Raw genomic sequence first — 18,218 nt, 5'->3', positions numbered from 1 at the left:
TGCCAGTCAAGGTTATCTCATCATCCACACACCAAATTTGGTTAGTATTTTTCTTACACTTTATCTTTTTACTAAGTACGCCCCCGTCGATGAATTAGATAAGATTTGAGTCTAATAATATTATTTTGTTTAGTAGAAAAAGTTTGAATTATGAAACTCGATCTTTCCCTGTGATTAATTAATCTCAAATCAATTCGATTTTGCACAATCTTCAACAAACACGCCTAAACTATAGAATTATAAAAATTGCATGTAATTTGTGTAAACCAAGTATTGCAAGTAATCATATTTTGGACATTTAGCAAAGTGACAGCAGTGTTGTCAAAATGTCGTTCGGTTCGCTCGGGTCGAGACCATCACCGCCCCAACATGGGTGGGTTGATCGAGATACAGTCGCCGTTGGGTCGAGTGGGTCGCCTGGGTCGTCCTAAACATATGCTATCTCTGATTTTCTCAAATCTCTCACATGTTTTCTGACTCTCTGAATCACAATTCTCTATATATATGCATGTACCAGTACCACATCAAACTTTTCAAACCTACTTTCTACACTTTAGAATTCGGCCTCTTCACTCCTAAACAAATAAACAATTCAAAGATCTTTTGCTGCCACCCTTCATATATTCCTTTGTTTTGATATTTTCAGACAATGGTATCAATTATTTAATGTGTTATGACTTATGAATTGTTTTGATATTTTGATCATTTCTATTTTCCACTTTATCTCTATTCACATGAATCGCGTCTACATTTATATTATTTGATATATTATAAACATTAGAGCAATATATTATTTTATTTAATAAAAGGCAAAACAATTAGCCTAGATTTGTGGGTCTCTCGACCCAGTCGACTCGTCGACCCGCGAACCGAATTTTTACCTCATCGACCCGATGCGCCCCGCGACCCTAACAACACTGAGTGACAGACTATATATAGTTTGGGGGAAACTAAAATTGAGACGACAAAACAAAGACATCTCTTACCACAGAGGGTTTGACAAAGACAACCCATGATTCTAAAGAACCCTAAATTGTTGAAGAAATTTGTCAAAAGATACTCACCAATAAGGCAAGATGCCCTAATCCTATAAGTTTATGGCTGTGAAGAGCACAAACACATCATTAAAGAGATAGGGATTTTTCAAGCTTCGTGTCCACAACTTGATATACTTATCCGGTTCCATTTCTTTTAGGATGGGTTCGATTTGTCGAGATTGAATTAGCCCGAAATAATTTTGTTTTTGGGATCAAAAGAAGCCAAGAATAACTCATAACTAATTCTATGTTACACAAGTCTAAATACATGGCCAAACTATCCAACATTCTAACCTAACAATGTCCTATGAAACTAAACTTAAAAGTCAAAACTGCTAAAATATTTCTATAAAGTTTAGGAAATCATAATTGTAAGAGAATCAGAATATCATAATTAAACGATAGAAATGAAAAGTTTAGGAAATCATAATTGATTTTTAATAGTATAATTAATCAACACACATATTTGGTGGATTAATTAAACACATCAAAATATAAATAAAAAAAACGAACCATAAAACGATTTAATTAGTAGCACATCAAAGAATTGGAAAGTTAAGATTACTACCATTATTCTAAAGAACCATATAACTACTATATCTAAGGCGTAAATTAAACATAGCTACTAAAAAGACCATAAGTAACATCTAAGATCAATTTCTCCTCTAATAAATATTTCTTTTTCCCTCCCAATTATACCAACTTTACCATATTACCCTCGACTTCATTCGCAATCTTCATCCAAGCCGCGATACACCGAGGGATCCACTAGGGTCAAACTCGGTATACAACTCTCCGACCGAGTAAACACACCAACGCCTTCTAACTCGAGCTTATTACTCGGGCTACACGGCACCGACTTCGGGCTCTCCAGCCCCTTCTTCATGAGCCGCCCCATGGCCCGAATGAGGGTCGCTGTCGGGTCCTCCGGCGGCCCGGAAGCCCGAAACTTGCTGCAGAAGCTGATGTGCCGGGCCACCGCCTCGTCCGGGCTTATCAGCTTCTGACACCTCACGATCTCGTCCTTCACCGCCTCCGCACAAAGCCCGCATATCCACTTCCCGCCATATCTGAAAGCCCGAATAACAGTTTTTAACAGAATTATACGTATATTTTTTTTCAAATTTAATTTTTTTCTTTATTTATCTATTATAACTTAATTACCTTTCGCGAATAGTTTCGATGTATGGAAGAGTGCATTCCTCCGTAAGCCCGCAGCAGTCACATGTAGCGAATTCCACCTCGGCTTGGCCCGAAATAGTGTTCAAGGGCCCGTTTACTGAGGGCCCGTCCGGGCCGGCAGCAATCATCATTGAATCGTTAATTATACTCGTAGACATCACTAAAAAAAGTAAATTCACAAGCAAAATCAGTACTTTTAAACTGTGAATTCACGAAATTAGAAATTAAGAGAGAGAGAGAGAGAGAGAGAGCTTACCAGATGAATAAGACCAAGATTGAAGGAGCAAATTTACAAGCTTGACCTGGAAATTGGGGGAGAAATTGAAAGAAAAATTCGATCTTTTTTCTTGTTTTTCTATCGTTCTTTCTCCCACTCTACTTCTTCTGGGATGAAGAATGTATTCATGAAAGACATTCCAGAAAAAGGCCCAATTCGATCGAAGAGAGAGAATGGGAAAGACTTCGCCTTTTCTTCTCTTATTTGGCTGGTTCAAGACAGAATCTTTCAATTAATCAATGGGTATTAGAGATAAACCAAATATTCTTGCTCGGGCTTTTTTGGGTGTCGACCGCAGATGAAGTGAAGAGACAATTTAGACAGAGAATTGTGTAATGAAAGAGAGATTGGAAAAAAAAAGGTTTTTTTTGTGCATTTTATAGAGAAAAGGGAATCAATGATTGGTCTGGCGGGGGTGGGGGGTGGGGTGGGGTGGGGGTACACGTCATCATTGACTAAGTTTTATTAAAACTTAATCTTATTTATTTTAATAATTTAACAAATTAAACAGATTTTTGTAGTGAAAATAGTCAAAAATATGTGTCACAAAAAATTTCTATTTACAATTTCGCGAAGATATGGAGCTAAATTTGATTGCATTAATATCGAATGGGTTTATTATGGAATTAATGATCATGACGGTGGGTATTGTATCTTCTTGAATATTTGGTTTAATCACGAGTATTTAAATTACCGTATTAAATTAACAACTAAAATAAGAGGATTATTGAGGGACGAAAGTTTCTTGAAATAACTTTTTAAATGTATTTCTGATATATATATATATATATATATATATATATATATATATATATATATATATATATGAATATGGTTTTATTGTGTATTTTTAATTACGAATATTTTAGTTGAATCTTTACTTTATGGAACTAAATATAAATTTTCGAATGTATGGAACTAAATTTGGAAACCTTTATAATTAATTCGTTTCACGAAAAACACTCTCTAAAAATAATTTTGCGAAAATATGAAGTTATTATGGAATTAATGATCGTATCTTCTTGAAAGTTTGGTTTGATCACAAGTAAATTAGTCGAATCTTTTTACTTAAATATCGTATTTAAATAAACAAAGAAAATAAGTGGGAAGAAAGTTTCTTCAAATAACTATTTCTATGTACATATTTTTATTGAGTGGTCAATTGAGGGAAGAATAAGCTAAGGGAGACTCCATAAATTATTTTAAATAAAATTGATAGGTTAAGGGTTGAAGTAAAAGACAACAGAAATTGGTGCCGTCCTTTTCAATTAATCGTTGTATCCTTTTGAATTAATCGTTGTATTAATTTAATTTTAATGAACATATAAGAAAATTGATAATGAAAGAAAGTAGTATAAATTTATTCGTTATTGATTCTTTGAAAAATAGTGTATTTTAAATAATCTGTCGGCATGTTTTTTGTAGATCAAGCCTTCTCTTTTAAAAAAAACTATATATGTAAAGTCTATTTTGTTTTTCAATCTTATTATATGTTCACATCACTTTCAGCGTATATTTACAAATAAATAAAGCGTATAACTTTTCAAAACAATAAAAACATAGTAGCATATAAATCTTCCAAAGAAATAGAATATCTCTCACGCATTCAAGAAACAAACAAAGAAAATAGAAAATACTATATCCCACTTAAAATAAAGCCTTGCAACGATAAAGACATATTTATAGTTAATTATTTTTTTCTTTTCAAATTACGATTTACCAATTCAATCTACAATTAAAATGTGTTATAAAATTTAAAATTTCTCGCATTTAAGCATTAGACCATGCATTTATTATCCTTACACTATTAGGAATTTAATTACGTGGGTTAATCAATTTCATATAAATTCAATATTTTAGCTCGATTTATATACAAGAAGCTTTCATAGAGTTTAAATTATTAGTTGAATTTCAAGTTTTTTTATTTTTATTTTATCCTATATACATGGCTACACTTGTTATATACTACTACTCTGACTCTATGAGTTATTTTCCACTTAAAGCAAAGAAAAAGAAAAAAAAACGAACTCAACTTATATAAAAAAATTCACATAATTTGCATTGTAATGACAAGTACATTGAAAATGAAGAATCACGATATTAATAAATGATATATAGAATAGGCCAATTAGCTAAGAATGCGTGTACATAAAATAAATTACATGTTCTGAAAAAGAAAATATGTCACAGTCCCACTACAATAAATATAATTAGTCGTAATCGTATGAAAATGAAATAAAATGGTAACGACAATTTTTCATGCACTTTTGTGGGGGTATATACTCCCTCGATCTACTTAAAAATATCCTCTATTAACATGGCACAAGTTTAATAAAAACAGTTAAAATAATATTATTAGAGAATGAGTTAAAACTCATATTAATGTTAGTGATTACTTCAAAATATATTATAAGTGACCAAAGTTAATAAATACTCATCATTTTAATATAGTTACTATAAATTAAAAGGGACTATTTTTTTAGAGGAACCAAAATGACAATAAATATATAATAAAGTTGTGTAGTTATATTGTGTTTAGCCATAAAAGAATATATATTTTTAATTTTAATAAAAATAATAAATTAATGATTAATTTAATGTTCAATTTTCTTATATTTTTTCCTTTTCTGTATGTACTATGAATGGTTATTTGAATCAAATTAAGGTGTAGTAATCATTATAAAAGTTATGCGTTTTAGGTGAATTGAATGTTTTACTACTCCACTAAACTTCTAGCAAATAAATTGTTTTATTTGGACTGAAATTATGACAGGACTCATTATAGATGAATAATATTATTATCTCTAGATTTTTTATGTATTCCATTCCTAAATGTCTCACAAAGCAAACCAAGTTTTCTTCACATGGCTGTCCCCATTTACATATAATCTTGCACGTTTTATTTTGTTTTGGTTTGTTTTATTCTGCATATAAATACAAATATACTTATATTTTCTTAGATAATATTATTGGATTTTATCAATTCAGAAGTATTCGATTTCCTTTGTCGCAGTGTCTAATGTTTATCCTCTTTCAAATTTATTGGAATATTTATAATATACTAGAGAATTATTTTTTTAATCGAACTTTCACATATCATTCATCAGAAGCACATGTTTCTCGATCAATGATAGAAACACCCTGAAAATTATGGAATTTTATAATTAACCATTCTACCACTATTTCATCTATGTTATTCATTGAGTTTGTTTTGAATAGTCCTCCTTTTACCGGTATATATATATTTTTTATTATATATTTATATTTTTTAATATTTTATTTCAATAATAGCAAGAGCCAATACGTATATATTTCCCCAATACTTCTTTATTCTTAAAAAAATCTCTACCAAAAGGTTAGATGATACCCCAACCGAAACCGAAATATCGTTGAAATTTATATATGTTAGGGAAATTTGTATTTTTCCCAATATGCTTATAACTACTTGAATTATTCCAACACCACTCATCCCTCTAAATATGCCCTAAATAACAAGCATTAAACTCTTCATCAATCACCACACATAGGTAGTACACACAAATGCAATTAGTTTTGAAAAATCTGTCACGCAAGGAAAATAATAGTAACTATTATACATTGATACTTTTGTGACAAATGTTTGGTTCATAGTCCCCCTAGCTAACTGATTAACTCCACCATTATATATAAATTATTAAATAAAGCCAAAAAAAAATGTTTGCCCTAATAAAGAGTGGACAAATATACCTAAAAAGGGTGCTTGGGTTGTATTATCACACTCCAAATAAAAAGTCTATTTCTTGTCGTCTGATATCCAAATTAATACAAACACCTAGACCTACAAAACACCTACATTGTACGAAATCTAAGGTACAAAAATGCAGCTCATTACCTGTTTAATTGTGCCACATTTATTGGTATGTGAGATTATTGATTTATTGCGTGCCACATTGCCATTTCCCACTGTTCTTGGATTGCCATGATAGTTCATATGGATGGGAACAATATTATGTGGAACAAGGACGTTTTGATATAGTTTTATACTCTTATCTTTTATGTGGTTTATATGGAGTACAATATTAAATAAGGAGTGTGATGTGGAATTAAACATCCCAAACTATGTTGTTGCTTGTGTTTGTCTCCTTCACGTGATTAGTACGGACAATGACGGATCGAGTTAGGATCGATGGTCGACTAGTCACTGGCCTCATTTCTGGTCTATGAAAGGCCTAAAAATTCCATTAAATTTGGCTTTTGAACTGCAACCGATCCCATAGGACAACAGCTTCGCTCCAATCAATCAACGAGGAACGGCGAATCCACATGAGAACAATGGGTATAAGTACCTAAAATTCATAATAATATATTGTGATCCTCTTGTAACAAATCCATTTTCATATCATCATATGGTTAGAGAACTCTTTTCTCAAAATAAGGCTTCGATTCAATTCTCAAGTTATAAATATTTATCGCACCATAAACTGAAAAATGGATACGCCTGGCTCTAACATTTTGGGATCGGGGTTCACTTCCGTTTTTCGACTGTCATCCAATGTCAACAACAATTGCCACGCCGCTTTTGCCTTCTGACGCAGCCAACGACCTTTTTCATTATGTCCGACCTTACGAGTTCTTTCCTATAATGTCGTTAAGACGAGTTTACATATTTTATATTATTAAATTTAAGACTACTTTAGTTATTAAATGTTATAAGTACAATTTTAAATTTCATCAAGTACAAAGCAAATTTTGAAGAAAACTAAAAAGATATTGTATATATTTATTTCCGGATTAAGCAATCGATTTAACATAAGATCACACTACAAAAAAATAACGGATAAGGACGCTTTTTTATTCCATTAAGGACGCTATTTAATATTGCTAAATATATCACCTACGCTTTAAAAAGTATCCTTATTCGTGGCGTGCCAAATTAAAATAAGGACGCAAAGAGGGAGCGTCGGTGAATTAATCCTGGTCCCTATTTAATCATGGGATGCTTTTTAAAAAGCATCCATATATGTAACTTAAAGACACTATTAAAAAGCGTCCTAAATTACAACTTAGAGACACAACTAAAAAGTGTCCTAGAGTTTAACTCTGAGACACAATTAAAAAACGTCTCCAAGTGCAATTTAGAGACACAATGAAAAAGCGTCTTTGAATGCAACTTAGAGACGCTACAAAAACGTCTCGATTTTCAAACATTGCATGTCATAATAAAGCAAATATCAATTCCAACAAATCCACTAAAAAATGAATTTCAAATAATTTGAGGAATTTGGCAATAAAAGAAAAAAAATACTACTGAGATTGATAAGATATAACCCAACTACACATAGTAAATATTTGCAAATCTACAACTAAGTCTAGCTACGATCAGCCTCTTTATTATTTGTTGAATTCATTCAAAAAACAAGCCTCAATTATGAACATGTTCCAATCATTCCTTCCATCCACACGAGCCTGCACAAGCTATTCCATATTTGCATCTGTAGTCACCCCTGCATAATTTTGGGTTCCATGTTCCATTCTTGCTAGCTCCAAGTCCATAGCCAACTACACGACCATATCGATCAGGAGGAACGAGTTCATCGAATATTTCTTTTCTACTTCAGTTGGATTAGTTTCATCAGACTTTGCAATTCACTCTGCCACCATAGGTCCGTCCATAGCTGATGCTTTCTCCTACATGACCAAAAGAAGTAAAATATGACATTGATGTATAACTAAAACATCTCATCTTAAAACTCTCTCATTTCTCAAGCAAATTCCAGTAGCTTTACTACTTGAGCTTCTTATTCAGCATGGCATACGATTAACAGATACGCAAAAGTCGAAAGTGAATATGTCATACCACGACAACAATTGTTCTTGAGGGACAAACCATGAACACAAGCAATTCCCTGAACATCCAGTTGTTTTGCAACCTTATCTGTCTTTATGAGAACTTCCTCTTGCAAGCGAGCATCCATATCATCATAAGCTCGAACAAGCATTGAGAGAGTATGAGAAATAAGATACTCCTGATTAGCCCCTCAGATGTAAAAATCATTTCCTCTACACGAGCCTGCACAAGCTGTTCCATATTTGCTAAAAATCATCTTTGTCCTACAATAAAGTTTACAGCGTAAGCATATAGTCTCGAGCCTGATGATAGAAAATGCAACTAAAATGATTATTCAAGTACAAGTAAATGCAGTCAAGAAGAGTAACTTGCTGCAACAAAAAAATCAGGACATTTAACCTAATTGCACTAGTCACAAATTCATCATTCAAGATAAAGCAAAGGCAATTGATGATTACATACAAGCAAGTGGTCGACAAAGCGAAGAGCACGCAACCTAGTATCTTCTCGGAAAAAAGATGAAGCTACAATTGCAAATAAGGGCAAAGAAAAACAACTAACACTGGTGGGCAAAGAAAAAGGGTAGTGCAAACAAGATAAGGAAGCTATAACCGAACAGAGCAAAGCCTAACCTGTGAAATTCAATGCAGTTGGCCTTGAAGCCTCATTTGTTGAGAGCATTCTCTGAAAATCTGGAACTAATTCCCTTGGAATATGAAGATGCCTCATTTGTTAGGAGAGTTAAACTATTCATATAAACACAAAAGCAAGAAGACAAGAAAACTTATTTTCTAAACAAGTATATAAGCACTTGCTTATAAAAACCCCCTAAATTGTCAAGAAAAATCGACAAATATTGCAACATTTCTTTGTTGTGCATTACTTCATACTCTGTACTAAACAGTCAACATTACAACATTCCCAAAGTTTGAAGAAAGTAAACTTACCATCTTCACATTGTGGTTACATCATATAGAATCGTTTACATCATATTCATGTTAGCAAAGCAATTTAAGAATTCAGTCATGCATGCTTCAAATTCATATTAATAAAATCAATGCAATCATAACTAAACCATCAATATTTGATCAATAAACAGGTTGCAAAATAAATAAAATATTGCCCCACATGTTCAACAGGTTGAGTGTTAGACTAATCACTATATTTATGATTGAGAAATAAAATAAACAAATACATTTAAACTATTTGATCCCTATAATCTCAACCATCATACAAATTATTTATGCTTTCAATCATTCTATAAGCATCTTGTATATTAGGAAGTCGATCACACATAATAATGGAGTATTTGGTTTTCTTCTGATTCAAACAATTACGATTATCTAATAAAAATTATATCTATAGGTAATTTAGTATTTATATGCTAATATTAATTTTTTAAAAAATAGTAATATTTAACTAGATAAATTTTACAATATGAATTTGTTCCATGCAAACAACTTTAATCCTACGTCTAATTCATTTCTTTGTCATTGTTATCTCTTTGTTTTAAGATTAATATTAATAAAAATATAATTTTTGGAATTTGTTAAATTTGAGTAAATTAATTTTGATTTCAAAAGAAACATCACTAAATAAAACATGAAATATCTTTTTGGTCTCAAATGTGCTTATTAGGAAACAATCAATCGAGCCAAAAACACAAAAGTGTAAACTTACAAACAACATTTACAACTTTAAATAAACCTCACCAAAACAAAATAACAAAACAACACACAAATTCTCATTCCCAGTGAAATGTATCTTCAAGAAACTCTAACTTTTGATATGTGTGAAATCTCACTCCAAAGCCCCCCACTCTCCTTGTTGTACAGCCTATGCAGCACAGGGCAGCCGTCGATCCGCAGCTTCCTCAGCGTCGAGCCACGCAGGAGGAGCGGTGGCAGCGCCTTCACCTTGCCGCATTGCGAGATCTTCAAGCACCGGAGACGAGGCATCGCAGTGCTCCCCACGCTCACATCCCACTCCTCCCACCTCTCCATCCTCGAAATCTTTAGCTTCTTCAAGGCCGGGAAGGCCACCGTGGCACCCCTATTCGCTCGCGCCCCCAACGAGTCGAAATCAAGGCACTTCATAGAGTTCAACCCCTCCAAATGAAGTGTCACGAGCAACGGGAGCGAGGCCAGAGGAGGCAGAACCGCGCAGTTTGGGCAGTCTTGAAGGATGATCCTCTGCAGCTTAGTGAGATTCATGATCCATTGAGGAAGGCTCGTGCCTCCGTACGACGTGATCTGCAGCGACTCGAGATTCTCGGGCGCCTCAAGCGCCTCGATCACCTCATATTGGCTGTCACTCTTGATCAAAGGGCTGAAGTCCATCTCAAGATCAGAGAGGTGCGCCTTGTTCCTCAGCTCGGCCTTCTTCGCCTCAGCTGCATCTGCTGCAAACCCGAGCCCCTCGATCTTCAGACCACCGCGTAGATTGTTCAGACTCTTTAAGCCCACAAACCCACAAGCAGCATTGCTTCTGTCATTCACAGAAATGATGATGAATTTGTTCAATGTTTGAAGTGAGGCCAACTCTGCTATTCCCTTTGGCAGCATCTTGAGGCTACTAGTCCTGTCGATCTCGAGGTGTCGAAGATTTGTCAGTTTTTCGATTTTCGAGGGCAATCTACGGAGATGATGACAACCAGAGAGCTTCAGAGTCAGCAGATTATACAGATCACACAAAGTCTCAGGCAGCACCCAAAATGGATTATGTGACAAGTTGAGGTGTTTCAGCTTGATCAAAAGGCCTATCTCTTTAGGCAGCTCCCCTAGCTGGTTCCGGCTGAAATCCAACGCCCGGAGGGAGAGGAGACGGCATATGAAGTCCGGATCAACGCGGTCGAGCTGGGATATGATAGGCGGGGTGTCGTAGAAAGACTGAACCCACAATGTGAAGAGCTTCTCCACATTAGTAACATTGGGAAACTTGCTGCCTTCTGCTCGGACCACAGTTAGGTGTCGAGCCCGCTCGTGTGATGACTCCATCCTCCGTTGGAAATCCGCATTGAACTCGATGACAGAGCACTCGTTCTTCGCGATATAGTGCGCGAAATCATGGACCATATCATGCATCCTAACACTCACAATCCTATCCCTATCTCTCACCACATCTTGGAAAAATGACCTCATTGCAAGGATCTGCAAGTAGTCTTGCCCTACTCTCTCCGCCTCCACCTCGACTGGGAAACTCCCAGTCGAGGCGGCCAGGTAGCCATGCGCCATCCAGAGCTGCACGAGGTTGCTAGCCTCGATGGCATGGTCCTTTGGGAAAAACGCACAGAATGTGAAGCAACGCTTCACATTCGAAGGAAGGTCATAGTAGCTCAACATCAAGGGCGGGAAAAGCCCCTCCGCCTCCGCCTCCTCCAACTCCCAAAACTCGCTCCTCAGCACGTCCTCCCACTCTTTCAGCGTCGCTTTAAATCTCATCAAACTGGCTATCGCCTTGATAGCCAGAGGCAACCCTTTGCACTTCTCCGCTATCTTCATCCCGACCTCCTCAAACCTCTCGCGTTTCCTCTCAAAGAACGCGATCTTCTCAAACAAGGTCCACGAATCTGCCACAGAGAGCCCCCCTAGCCGGAGTAGGTCGCTACTCCCCATGATCCTCGCCACGCTCTCCTTCGTGGTGGTGACGAGGATCGTGCTACCGGCTTTCCCGGTCTTTAATGACTTTAAAAGTTGCTCCCACTTCCTAAATCGCCCTCGCGATCCGCACCTCGTCGAACCTCTCCCCCTCCACATAGTTCCTAATCTTGGTAACCAATGTCTCAAGCTCAAACAAGTAAGGGGCACTACCCTCGATAAATTCCAAAATCGCCCTCGCGATCCGCACCTCGTCGAAAGGGTCGGACGCGCACACCCATATCGCTCTGTCGAAATGGTTAACCACCTCGTCAGAGTTGAACGCCAGCTGTGCGAGGGTCGTCTTCCCGACCCCACTCAGCCCCACCAATGCCACCACATTTAGACCTTTTGCTCGATTCTCGCGGCCCAACAATCTGCCAATCAAATTCTCCTTATCCACAGCCCTCCCTTCGACCTCGGCATCGTCGATAAACGACGCCGTTTTGGGCCTCTCCAGAGTCTCATTACTCAAAACCTCACTAAAATTATACCGAACTTTCTCAGCTGCAATATCTGAAAGCCTCTCGTTGATTTTCTTTATCTTGATCGCTATTTCACGGCGAAATGCAACTCTATCGAAACCGAAGCAGGGCATGGTGAAGAGAGAGGTCACCTAACAAAGAAGCCAAAACTCAATTGGTAAGACGTTTCCCTCTAAAGTTCAAATTTGATTCCGTTTTCTTATAATTTAGTTCAATTTAGATTCGAATTTGAAAAAAAAAATAAAAATTGAAATTTTAATTCATTCATTATGAAATCAATTGGATTAAAAACATAAAATATTCCCAATTCGAAAGAGAGATTACCTTTCTAGAGCGAGAAGATTGGCAGTCGTCGCTTTTAACTTTCTGCATCGCGGTGATCCATTCCGACAGAACATCCTCGGTGTCGTAGGAAACATCTTTGAGCTTTTCGAGCCAGACTTTGACGGACTCTTCTTTCACCTGCCGCTTCTCTGCGTCGGCGATTACTGCTCTGATCGACTCGAATTCGCTCTTGAGCTTCTTGAATTGGTGCCCGACGCCGCAGACTAGGCTGAGCTCTTCGCGAATCTGCTTTTCGAGGATCGTCGCGACCTGCGTGAGGATTACTGTGATGACTGCATCGGACATGGTTGGTAGACAGAGAGAGACTGGATTTGGGTAAAGATTAATTTTGTAGGAGTTGTTTGAGGCTTTTAAGTTATTTTCTTGGTGATGTCAAATGTTAGTAACAAGAAAAGTAAGAGGAAGGAGATTAGAAATTGTGTGGGGAAATTCGATTTTTTCATGAAAATGGCCAAACGAAGGAATTGATGGAGCAGAGGCGACTTTGTCTTCGTGATTGCCGCGTTATACAATAGTCCAAATTAAAGCTCAATAAATACTATAATAAAGTAACAATTACTAAGAAAGAGAGTGTATAATGTCTGAGAAATTTCACGCTATCCCATTTCTTCAACGATTTTAAAAATCAATTTTGGTCTTTAAATAATTTTATTTAGCTAACTTCTACTAGTTAAATTGGAATTGATGATTCTAATTTTCGGGCCATAACGGTTGAACTTATACCTGTCCTATGGTTCGATTTTGGTTCCATACTTTTTCAAACTGTAAAAGCTAGTTGCAACATAACACCCAAAAAATTAAAATATTGTAAAAAAAACAGGAAAAAATATGTGAAAGATTGGGGCATATGTAGCCTATTCTATGAAAAAAATTGGGTCTTTAAGGAAAAAAAAACTTGAGATGCCTGATTAAATTGGAAGCGGATAAACAATTCTTATTTTCGAACCGTAACGACAATCTGTCTTGGACTGCACCTATGCTAGCTCTATGACCGGATTAGATTCTTGAATTTTTGAACCCTAACCCTTTGATTATGAATTTAAATAAAAAAAAATGAACATCCGTATAAAAGTTGGGACCAAGACCAACGGCATCCCTAGCCTAATCTATGGATCATAACTAATGCATTCTATCATACCAAAAAAATGCCACTTTCACTACATATGAAATTGGTCAAAAAACTTTAAGAGAAAAGATCCTTGAATTCTAAACCTTTTTATTTATGGGAAAGGTCTACATTGCTTGAAAGTTCCCAAGGAAATGACGACAGCCAAAAATGAAAAATTGTTGAATCTCCAACACAAAATTTTACACATGAATCAAGAATCAAGAATCACTATTTGCAAACAATCTTTTTTGAACTAAGGCCTCAAGTTCCTCAGGTCGATGCTTCATGTTACCTTCAACTATTAGCCTTGTCTCAGCTTTATTACCAAATTCTTCAATAAATTTTCTATAACGTGGTACCAAAATTTCCGACATACGATGACGAACTTCATTTCTTAGTTGAAGATCCGGAATCTTCCAAAGAGAATGCACTTCATCAACTCTCTCGAACACATCGTTGAAGCTGTTCAGCCGCCGCCTCACCGCGGCCTTCGACGGCCGCAATCCGAGGCAGCAACGGCTCGTATAGATCCCGTCGTCGCGCAAGCACGTTACGAACTTTTCGCACGTGGTCGTCTCGTATCTCGCCCGGGCGGACGCTAGGTCTTCGCTCATCTTGGTGATCAGACGTCCCCCGACCATCTCCTGCAGGTTGGGGGACGCCTCAATTGCCTTCAGGATGCATCGGAGATTGTTCATCGCGAACAGATGCCCTAGACAAGGGTCTCCGTAGCTCTTTGATTTCTTGTCGAGGTTCCTGAGCAGTACTATGACGGTCAGGACCAAGTACTGCTCGAGGAAGCCGCTACTACTGGCGTACTGCCGCAATTCCTCATTTGGAATTGCGGTGTCGCTGAAATTCAGCGACGGGGCTGATCTGATCAGCCCCGTCAGCAAATCTTTATTTTTCACCACTACCTCAATCTGCCCCACCACGAAATTCGTGGTGGGGTGGACCCCGCCCTGCTCGTCCGAGGTGACCGCTTCGTGGAGGATGTCATGCTGCAGGTCGTATAACATCCTGACAGCGTCGCCTTGGATGAGGGAATATGCCTGGGAGCATACATCCCTGATCCCCTTCCCTGGGGCAGAGGCAAATAGAGCCTCTGTTCCAGGGAGCACCCAGAGGAACGACTCGTAAACTGCGAGAACCGCCCCCATCGTGTGGTGCGGCTGATTCCTCTGGCTAAGATCCTCCGCGAATCGGAACAGAAGGACCGCGGAGTCCTTCACTGTTCCGATGAAGCAGTCGGCGGCGGCGGCGGCGTTGACGTCTCCGAAGATCTGATCACAGAGTTTCTTCTCTCTCTCGAAGAGGATTTTGACGCAGATTTTGGAGACCTGAATCCATAGCTCCATCTTCACCTTGAGCTCGTCTTGGACGTATCTCCTCTGATTGTGATCGCCTCTCAGCTCATCGAAACGAAGTCGTTTCAGCTGAGATTGCAAATGGGGCTTTCTCACGCTCTTATAAACCCTAACGCAATCGTCAATTTTCCCGCTAAAATTCAATCTTACGGCGACGTTTCGGAGGAAATCGACGACGTCGGGGCTGACGGCGTCGGCGGGGGCGTAATCCTCGAAGCGGAAGGCGTTGGCGGTGCTGTCGGAGACGGAGGAGCTCCACTCGGTGGTGGAGGCGGGGCCGGGGGGGTGGTGGAGGAGGGCGGCGGCGCGGCGGAGGACGGCTTCGAATTCGGATTTCAGGCGGTCGGTGGCGGTGGAGATGAGCCTGTCGTTGGAGCCGCGCGCATTGGCGTCGTCGAGCTTGTCGATCGCTTGGAAGTACTGCCGGATCTCGTCGAGGCCGGAGTCGAAGATCAGCTCGTGGCGCGGCCGCGACCGCCACTGGTTGATGGTGTCCACGGCGGATTGCTGGCTGAGGGTTGCGCCCATGATGTTTGATAAAAATGTTTTCAGCATTAAATTCCAAAGACTTAAAATTAATTTGGAATTTTGGATTTGCTAATTTTGATTCGATGAAAATGTTGGATGATTGAGTTCTTTTTTTTTTGGTTAGTGAGAAGTAGTCTTGTTTGATGGCTGTGGAAAATTCAAGCTCGTGAGCTTATATGTATGTGGTATTAATTGAGTTAATAAGCATAAGCTTAAATTGATTGAGTTATTGATGGACGCGTTTGGGGGAAAATAAAATAAAAATAAAAATAAAATTAAAATTGAAGAAGTTTTGAAGTGATGGAGTACGTACTAAACAAGCCAGCACAAAGCCCAAGAAAGAGTATCAGTTCGGCATGACCAAAGAGTTCGGCTAAGAGTTCAGTTCGGCACAACCAAAGAGTTCGGCCTCAGCCTACAGCTCGGTAAAAGCCAACCAATCAAGCTCTGCCCTCAGGTCGGCATCAAGCTCTACTCTCAGATCGGCAAAAGCTGCTCGGCAATAATTCAGCAGTTCGGTCTCAGTATTCGACCGAACTAGGAGATAGTGGACTCATGCAAGATTTCCACCTCCGCTACACCGACGATCTATTTAGTGGTGTCAAGCAGTCATTAACTCATGCAGGATAGTGGACCCATGCAAGGTCGCCACGACCTCCACGACATCCACTACCTAATAAATGCTGCATGCCACGATCTTGGTTCAATGTATAAATAGAACCTAGGTCAGATAGATTTTCTTCTTCTGTTAACTTCTGTTAAGCTCTCTAGAGAGAAAATAGCAAATAGCAAGTCTGTATTGTTAGCTGTAGAAAACAGATCAAGCAATACAACTCTGCCCTCTTTTCTTCCCGTGGACGTAGATTTACCTCAGTAAATCGAACCACGTAAAATCTCTGCGTTTTTCCTGCATTCACTAACATCAAAAATTCGCCGATTCATCACTGGCGCCGTCTGTGGGAAACAGAGAACCAAATTTGTGATAAAGCGAATTTTTGACCCTTTTTCCACCCCAAAAAAAAAAATGCATACCAGATCACATAACACCCATAATACCGTTCGTGATAACCGTGAGGAAGCTAGTCCAGCTCGCAGGTCTGAAAAACGGCCTCGGGAGACATCTACCTCCGGTTCTCACGAAGAAGGAACAAGCCACTCCAGGAGTCATCGCACCGAGTCTTCCCAGCAGCCCGATTTAAATGAAGCTGTCAAGCTGTTCTTGGCCGAGAAGCAGGAGGAGTTCTTAACCTTCCTGCAGAAGAGCCAACAGCCGGAGAAGACAACGACGGATTCTCCCTCCTCGTCTAGGCATGAAAGTCACTACCGCAGTAGTGACGTGTCTTCCAGGAGAAAGAATCCTCAACCCCGACATGTTCCTGTTCCTCCTCGGTACCGGAACCACAGGAGAACTTCATCTCCTCCGTACCGAAGAGATGTCGGGTTCGCCATGTACGGAGCATTAAAGACTCCGTTCTCGGACGATATCACCCGAACTCCTTTGCCGCGGAACTACCGAACTCCGTCGATAACCTATGACGGACTCGTGGATCCTCATGACTTCTTGGGACGCTATCAGTATAATATGGCCAACCAGGGTCTCAATGAGGTCCACATGTGCAAGCTGTTCCCCGAGCTGCTCATCGGGAACGCCAGAAGGTGGTTCGACAGCCTTCCTCAAGGCAGCATTAGATCCTACCGAGATCTAATGGATGCTTTCCACAGGAGGTTCTTTCAGAAAGCGGAAGCCCGGATCACTTCGGCTCAGCTGCTTTCTATACGTCAAGGTCGCGACGAAAAGATCAGCGACTTCCTGACGAGATTCCACAAGGAATGCCTACAAGTAGATGATCTCAACGATCTACTTGTCATTTCGGCATTCCAAAATGGAATCCAGCCCGGAGCCCTCTACAGAAAGCTCGTGGAATGCAGTCCGCAAACAGCTCAAGAGATGTGGGACATTGCGGACCAGTACTCCCGGGCCGATGAGGCAGACCGTCGCAAACGGTCGTTAGACAGCTCATCGTCCCGAGGAGACAGAAGGAAGCCCGATCATAGCGATCAGGGACATCCTCGCCGGACTCCATTTGAAAGAATTCAAAGGGCTCCGGTGCAAGACAGATTGGGACCCCGTCTCAATCCCGAGAAGCCGCCCGCTCAGTTCGTACCGCTGAACAAGTCAAGAGCGGAAATTTTCGAACTACATTCCGATATGTTCGAAAGACCAAAGCGGATGACGAAATCAGCCGCGCGGCGACTTCAGGATCAATATTGCTCCTTCCATCAAACCCACGGTCACGATACCGAGGAGTGCCGAGATTTGGCTGCAGGTATTGATGTTCTTGTGAAAACAGGAACGTTAAAAAAATACCAAAGCAAGCAGCCGAAAAAGAACAAAAGGCAGAGAAGTGCGAACTGCAATCCTCAGGA

General features: G+C 39.1%; 3 protein-coding genes across 3 annotated transcripts; all 3 read right to left on the bottom strand.

Moving 5' to 3' along the window:
- Positions 1-1,532: 1,532 nt before the first annotated feature.
- On the bottom strand, positions 1,533-2,824 carry LOC121770801. Its single transcript, XM_042167577.1, has 3 exons — positions 2,476-2,824; positions 2,202-2,379; positions 1,533-2,107 (listed from the first exon to the last, which is right to left on the bottom strand). Exons 2-3 carry the CDS (start codon positions 2,375-2,377, stop codon positions 1,762-1,764), a joined length of 522 nt encoding a protein of 173 aa, XP_042023511.1. The 5' UTR covers positions 2,378-2,379; positions 2,476-2,824; the 3' UTR covers positions 1,533-1,761.
- A 7,133-nt stretch (positions 2,825-9,957) lies between these two features.
- On the bottom strand, positions 9,958-13,298 carry LOC121772550 (putative disease resistance protein RGA3). Its single transcript, XM_042169689.1, has 2 exons — positions 12,768-13,298; positions 9,958-12,574 (listed from the first exon to the last, which is right to left on the bottom strand). The coding sequence occupies exon 2, from the start codon at positions 12,076-12,078 to the stop codon at positions 10,090-10,092; it is 1,989 nt and encodes a 662-aa protein (XP_042025623.1). The 5' UTR covers positions 12,079-12,574; positions 12,768-13,298; the 3' UTR covers positions 9,958-10,089.
- An 816-nt stretch (positions 13,299-14,114) lies between these two features.
- Positions 14,115-15,791, bottom strand: LOC121771881 (exocyst complex component EXO70B1-like). Its single transcript, XM_042168770.1, has one exon. It carries the CDS (start codon positions 15,789-15,791, stop codon positions 14,115-14,117), a length of 1,677 nt encoding a protein of 558 aa, XP_042024704.1.
- Positions 15,792-18,218: the final 2,427 nt, after the last annotated feature.

This window comes from Salvia splendens, chromosome 16 (genome assembly GCF_004379255.2).
Source record: "Salvia splendens isolate huo1 chromosome 16, SspV2, whole genome shotgun sequence".
Taxonomy (NCBI): domain Eukaryota; kingdom Viridiplantae; phylum Streptophyta; class Magnoliopsida; order Lamiales; family Lamiaceae; genus Salvia; species Salvia splendens.
The sequence above is the reverse complement of the archived record's forward strand: the minus strand, read 5'-3'. Positions and strand labels throughout refer to the sequence as shown.

What these genes read in the sequence shown, in the direction of transcription:
- LOC121772550 (XM_042169689.1), bottom strand. Translation starts at nt 12,078, where the DNA reads ATGTGGAGGGGGAGAGGTTCGACGAGGTGCGGATCGCGAGGGCGATTT.
- LOC121771881 (XM_042168770.1), bottom strand. Translation starts at nt 15,791, where the DNA reads ATGGGCGCAACCCTCAGCCAGCAATCCGCCGTGGACACCATCAACCAG.
- LOC121770801 (XM_042167577.1), bottom strand. Translation starts at nt 2,377, where the DNA reads ATGTCTACGAGTATAATTAACGATTCAATGATGATTGCTGCCGGCCCG. An exon ending in ATCGAAACTATTCGCGAAAG is followed by an intron (nt 2,108 to 2,201) that starts GTAATTAAGTTA and finishes TCGGGCTTTCAG; the next exon opens with ATATGGCGGGAAGTGGATAT.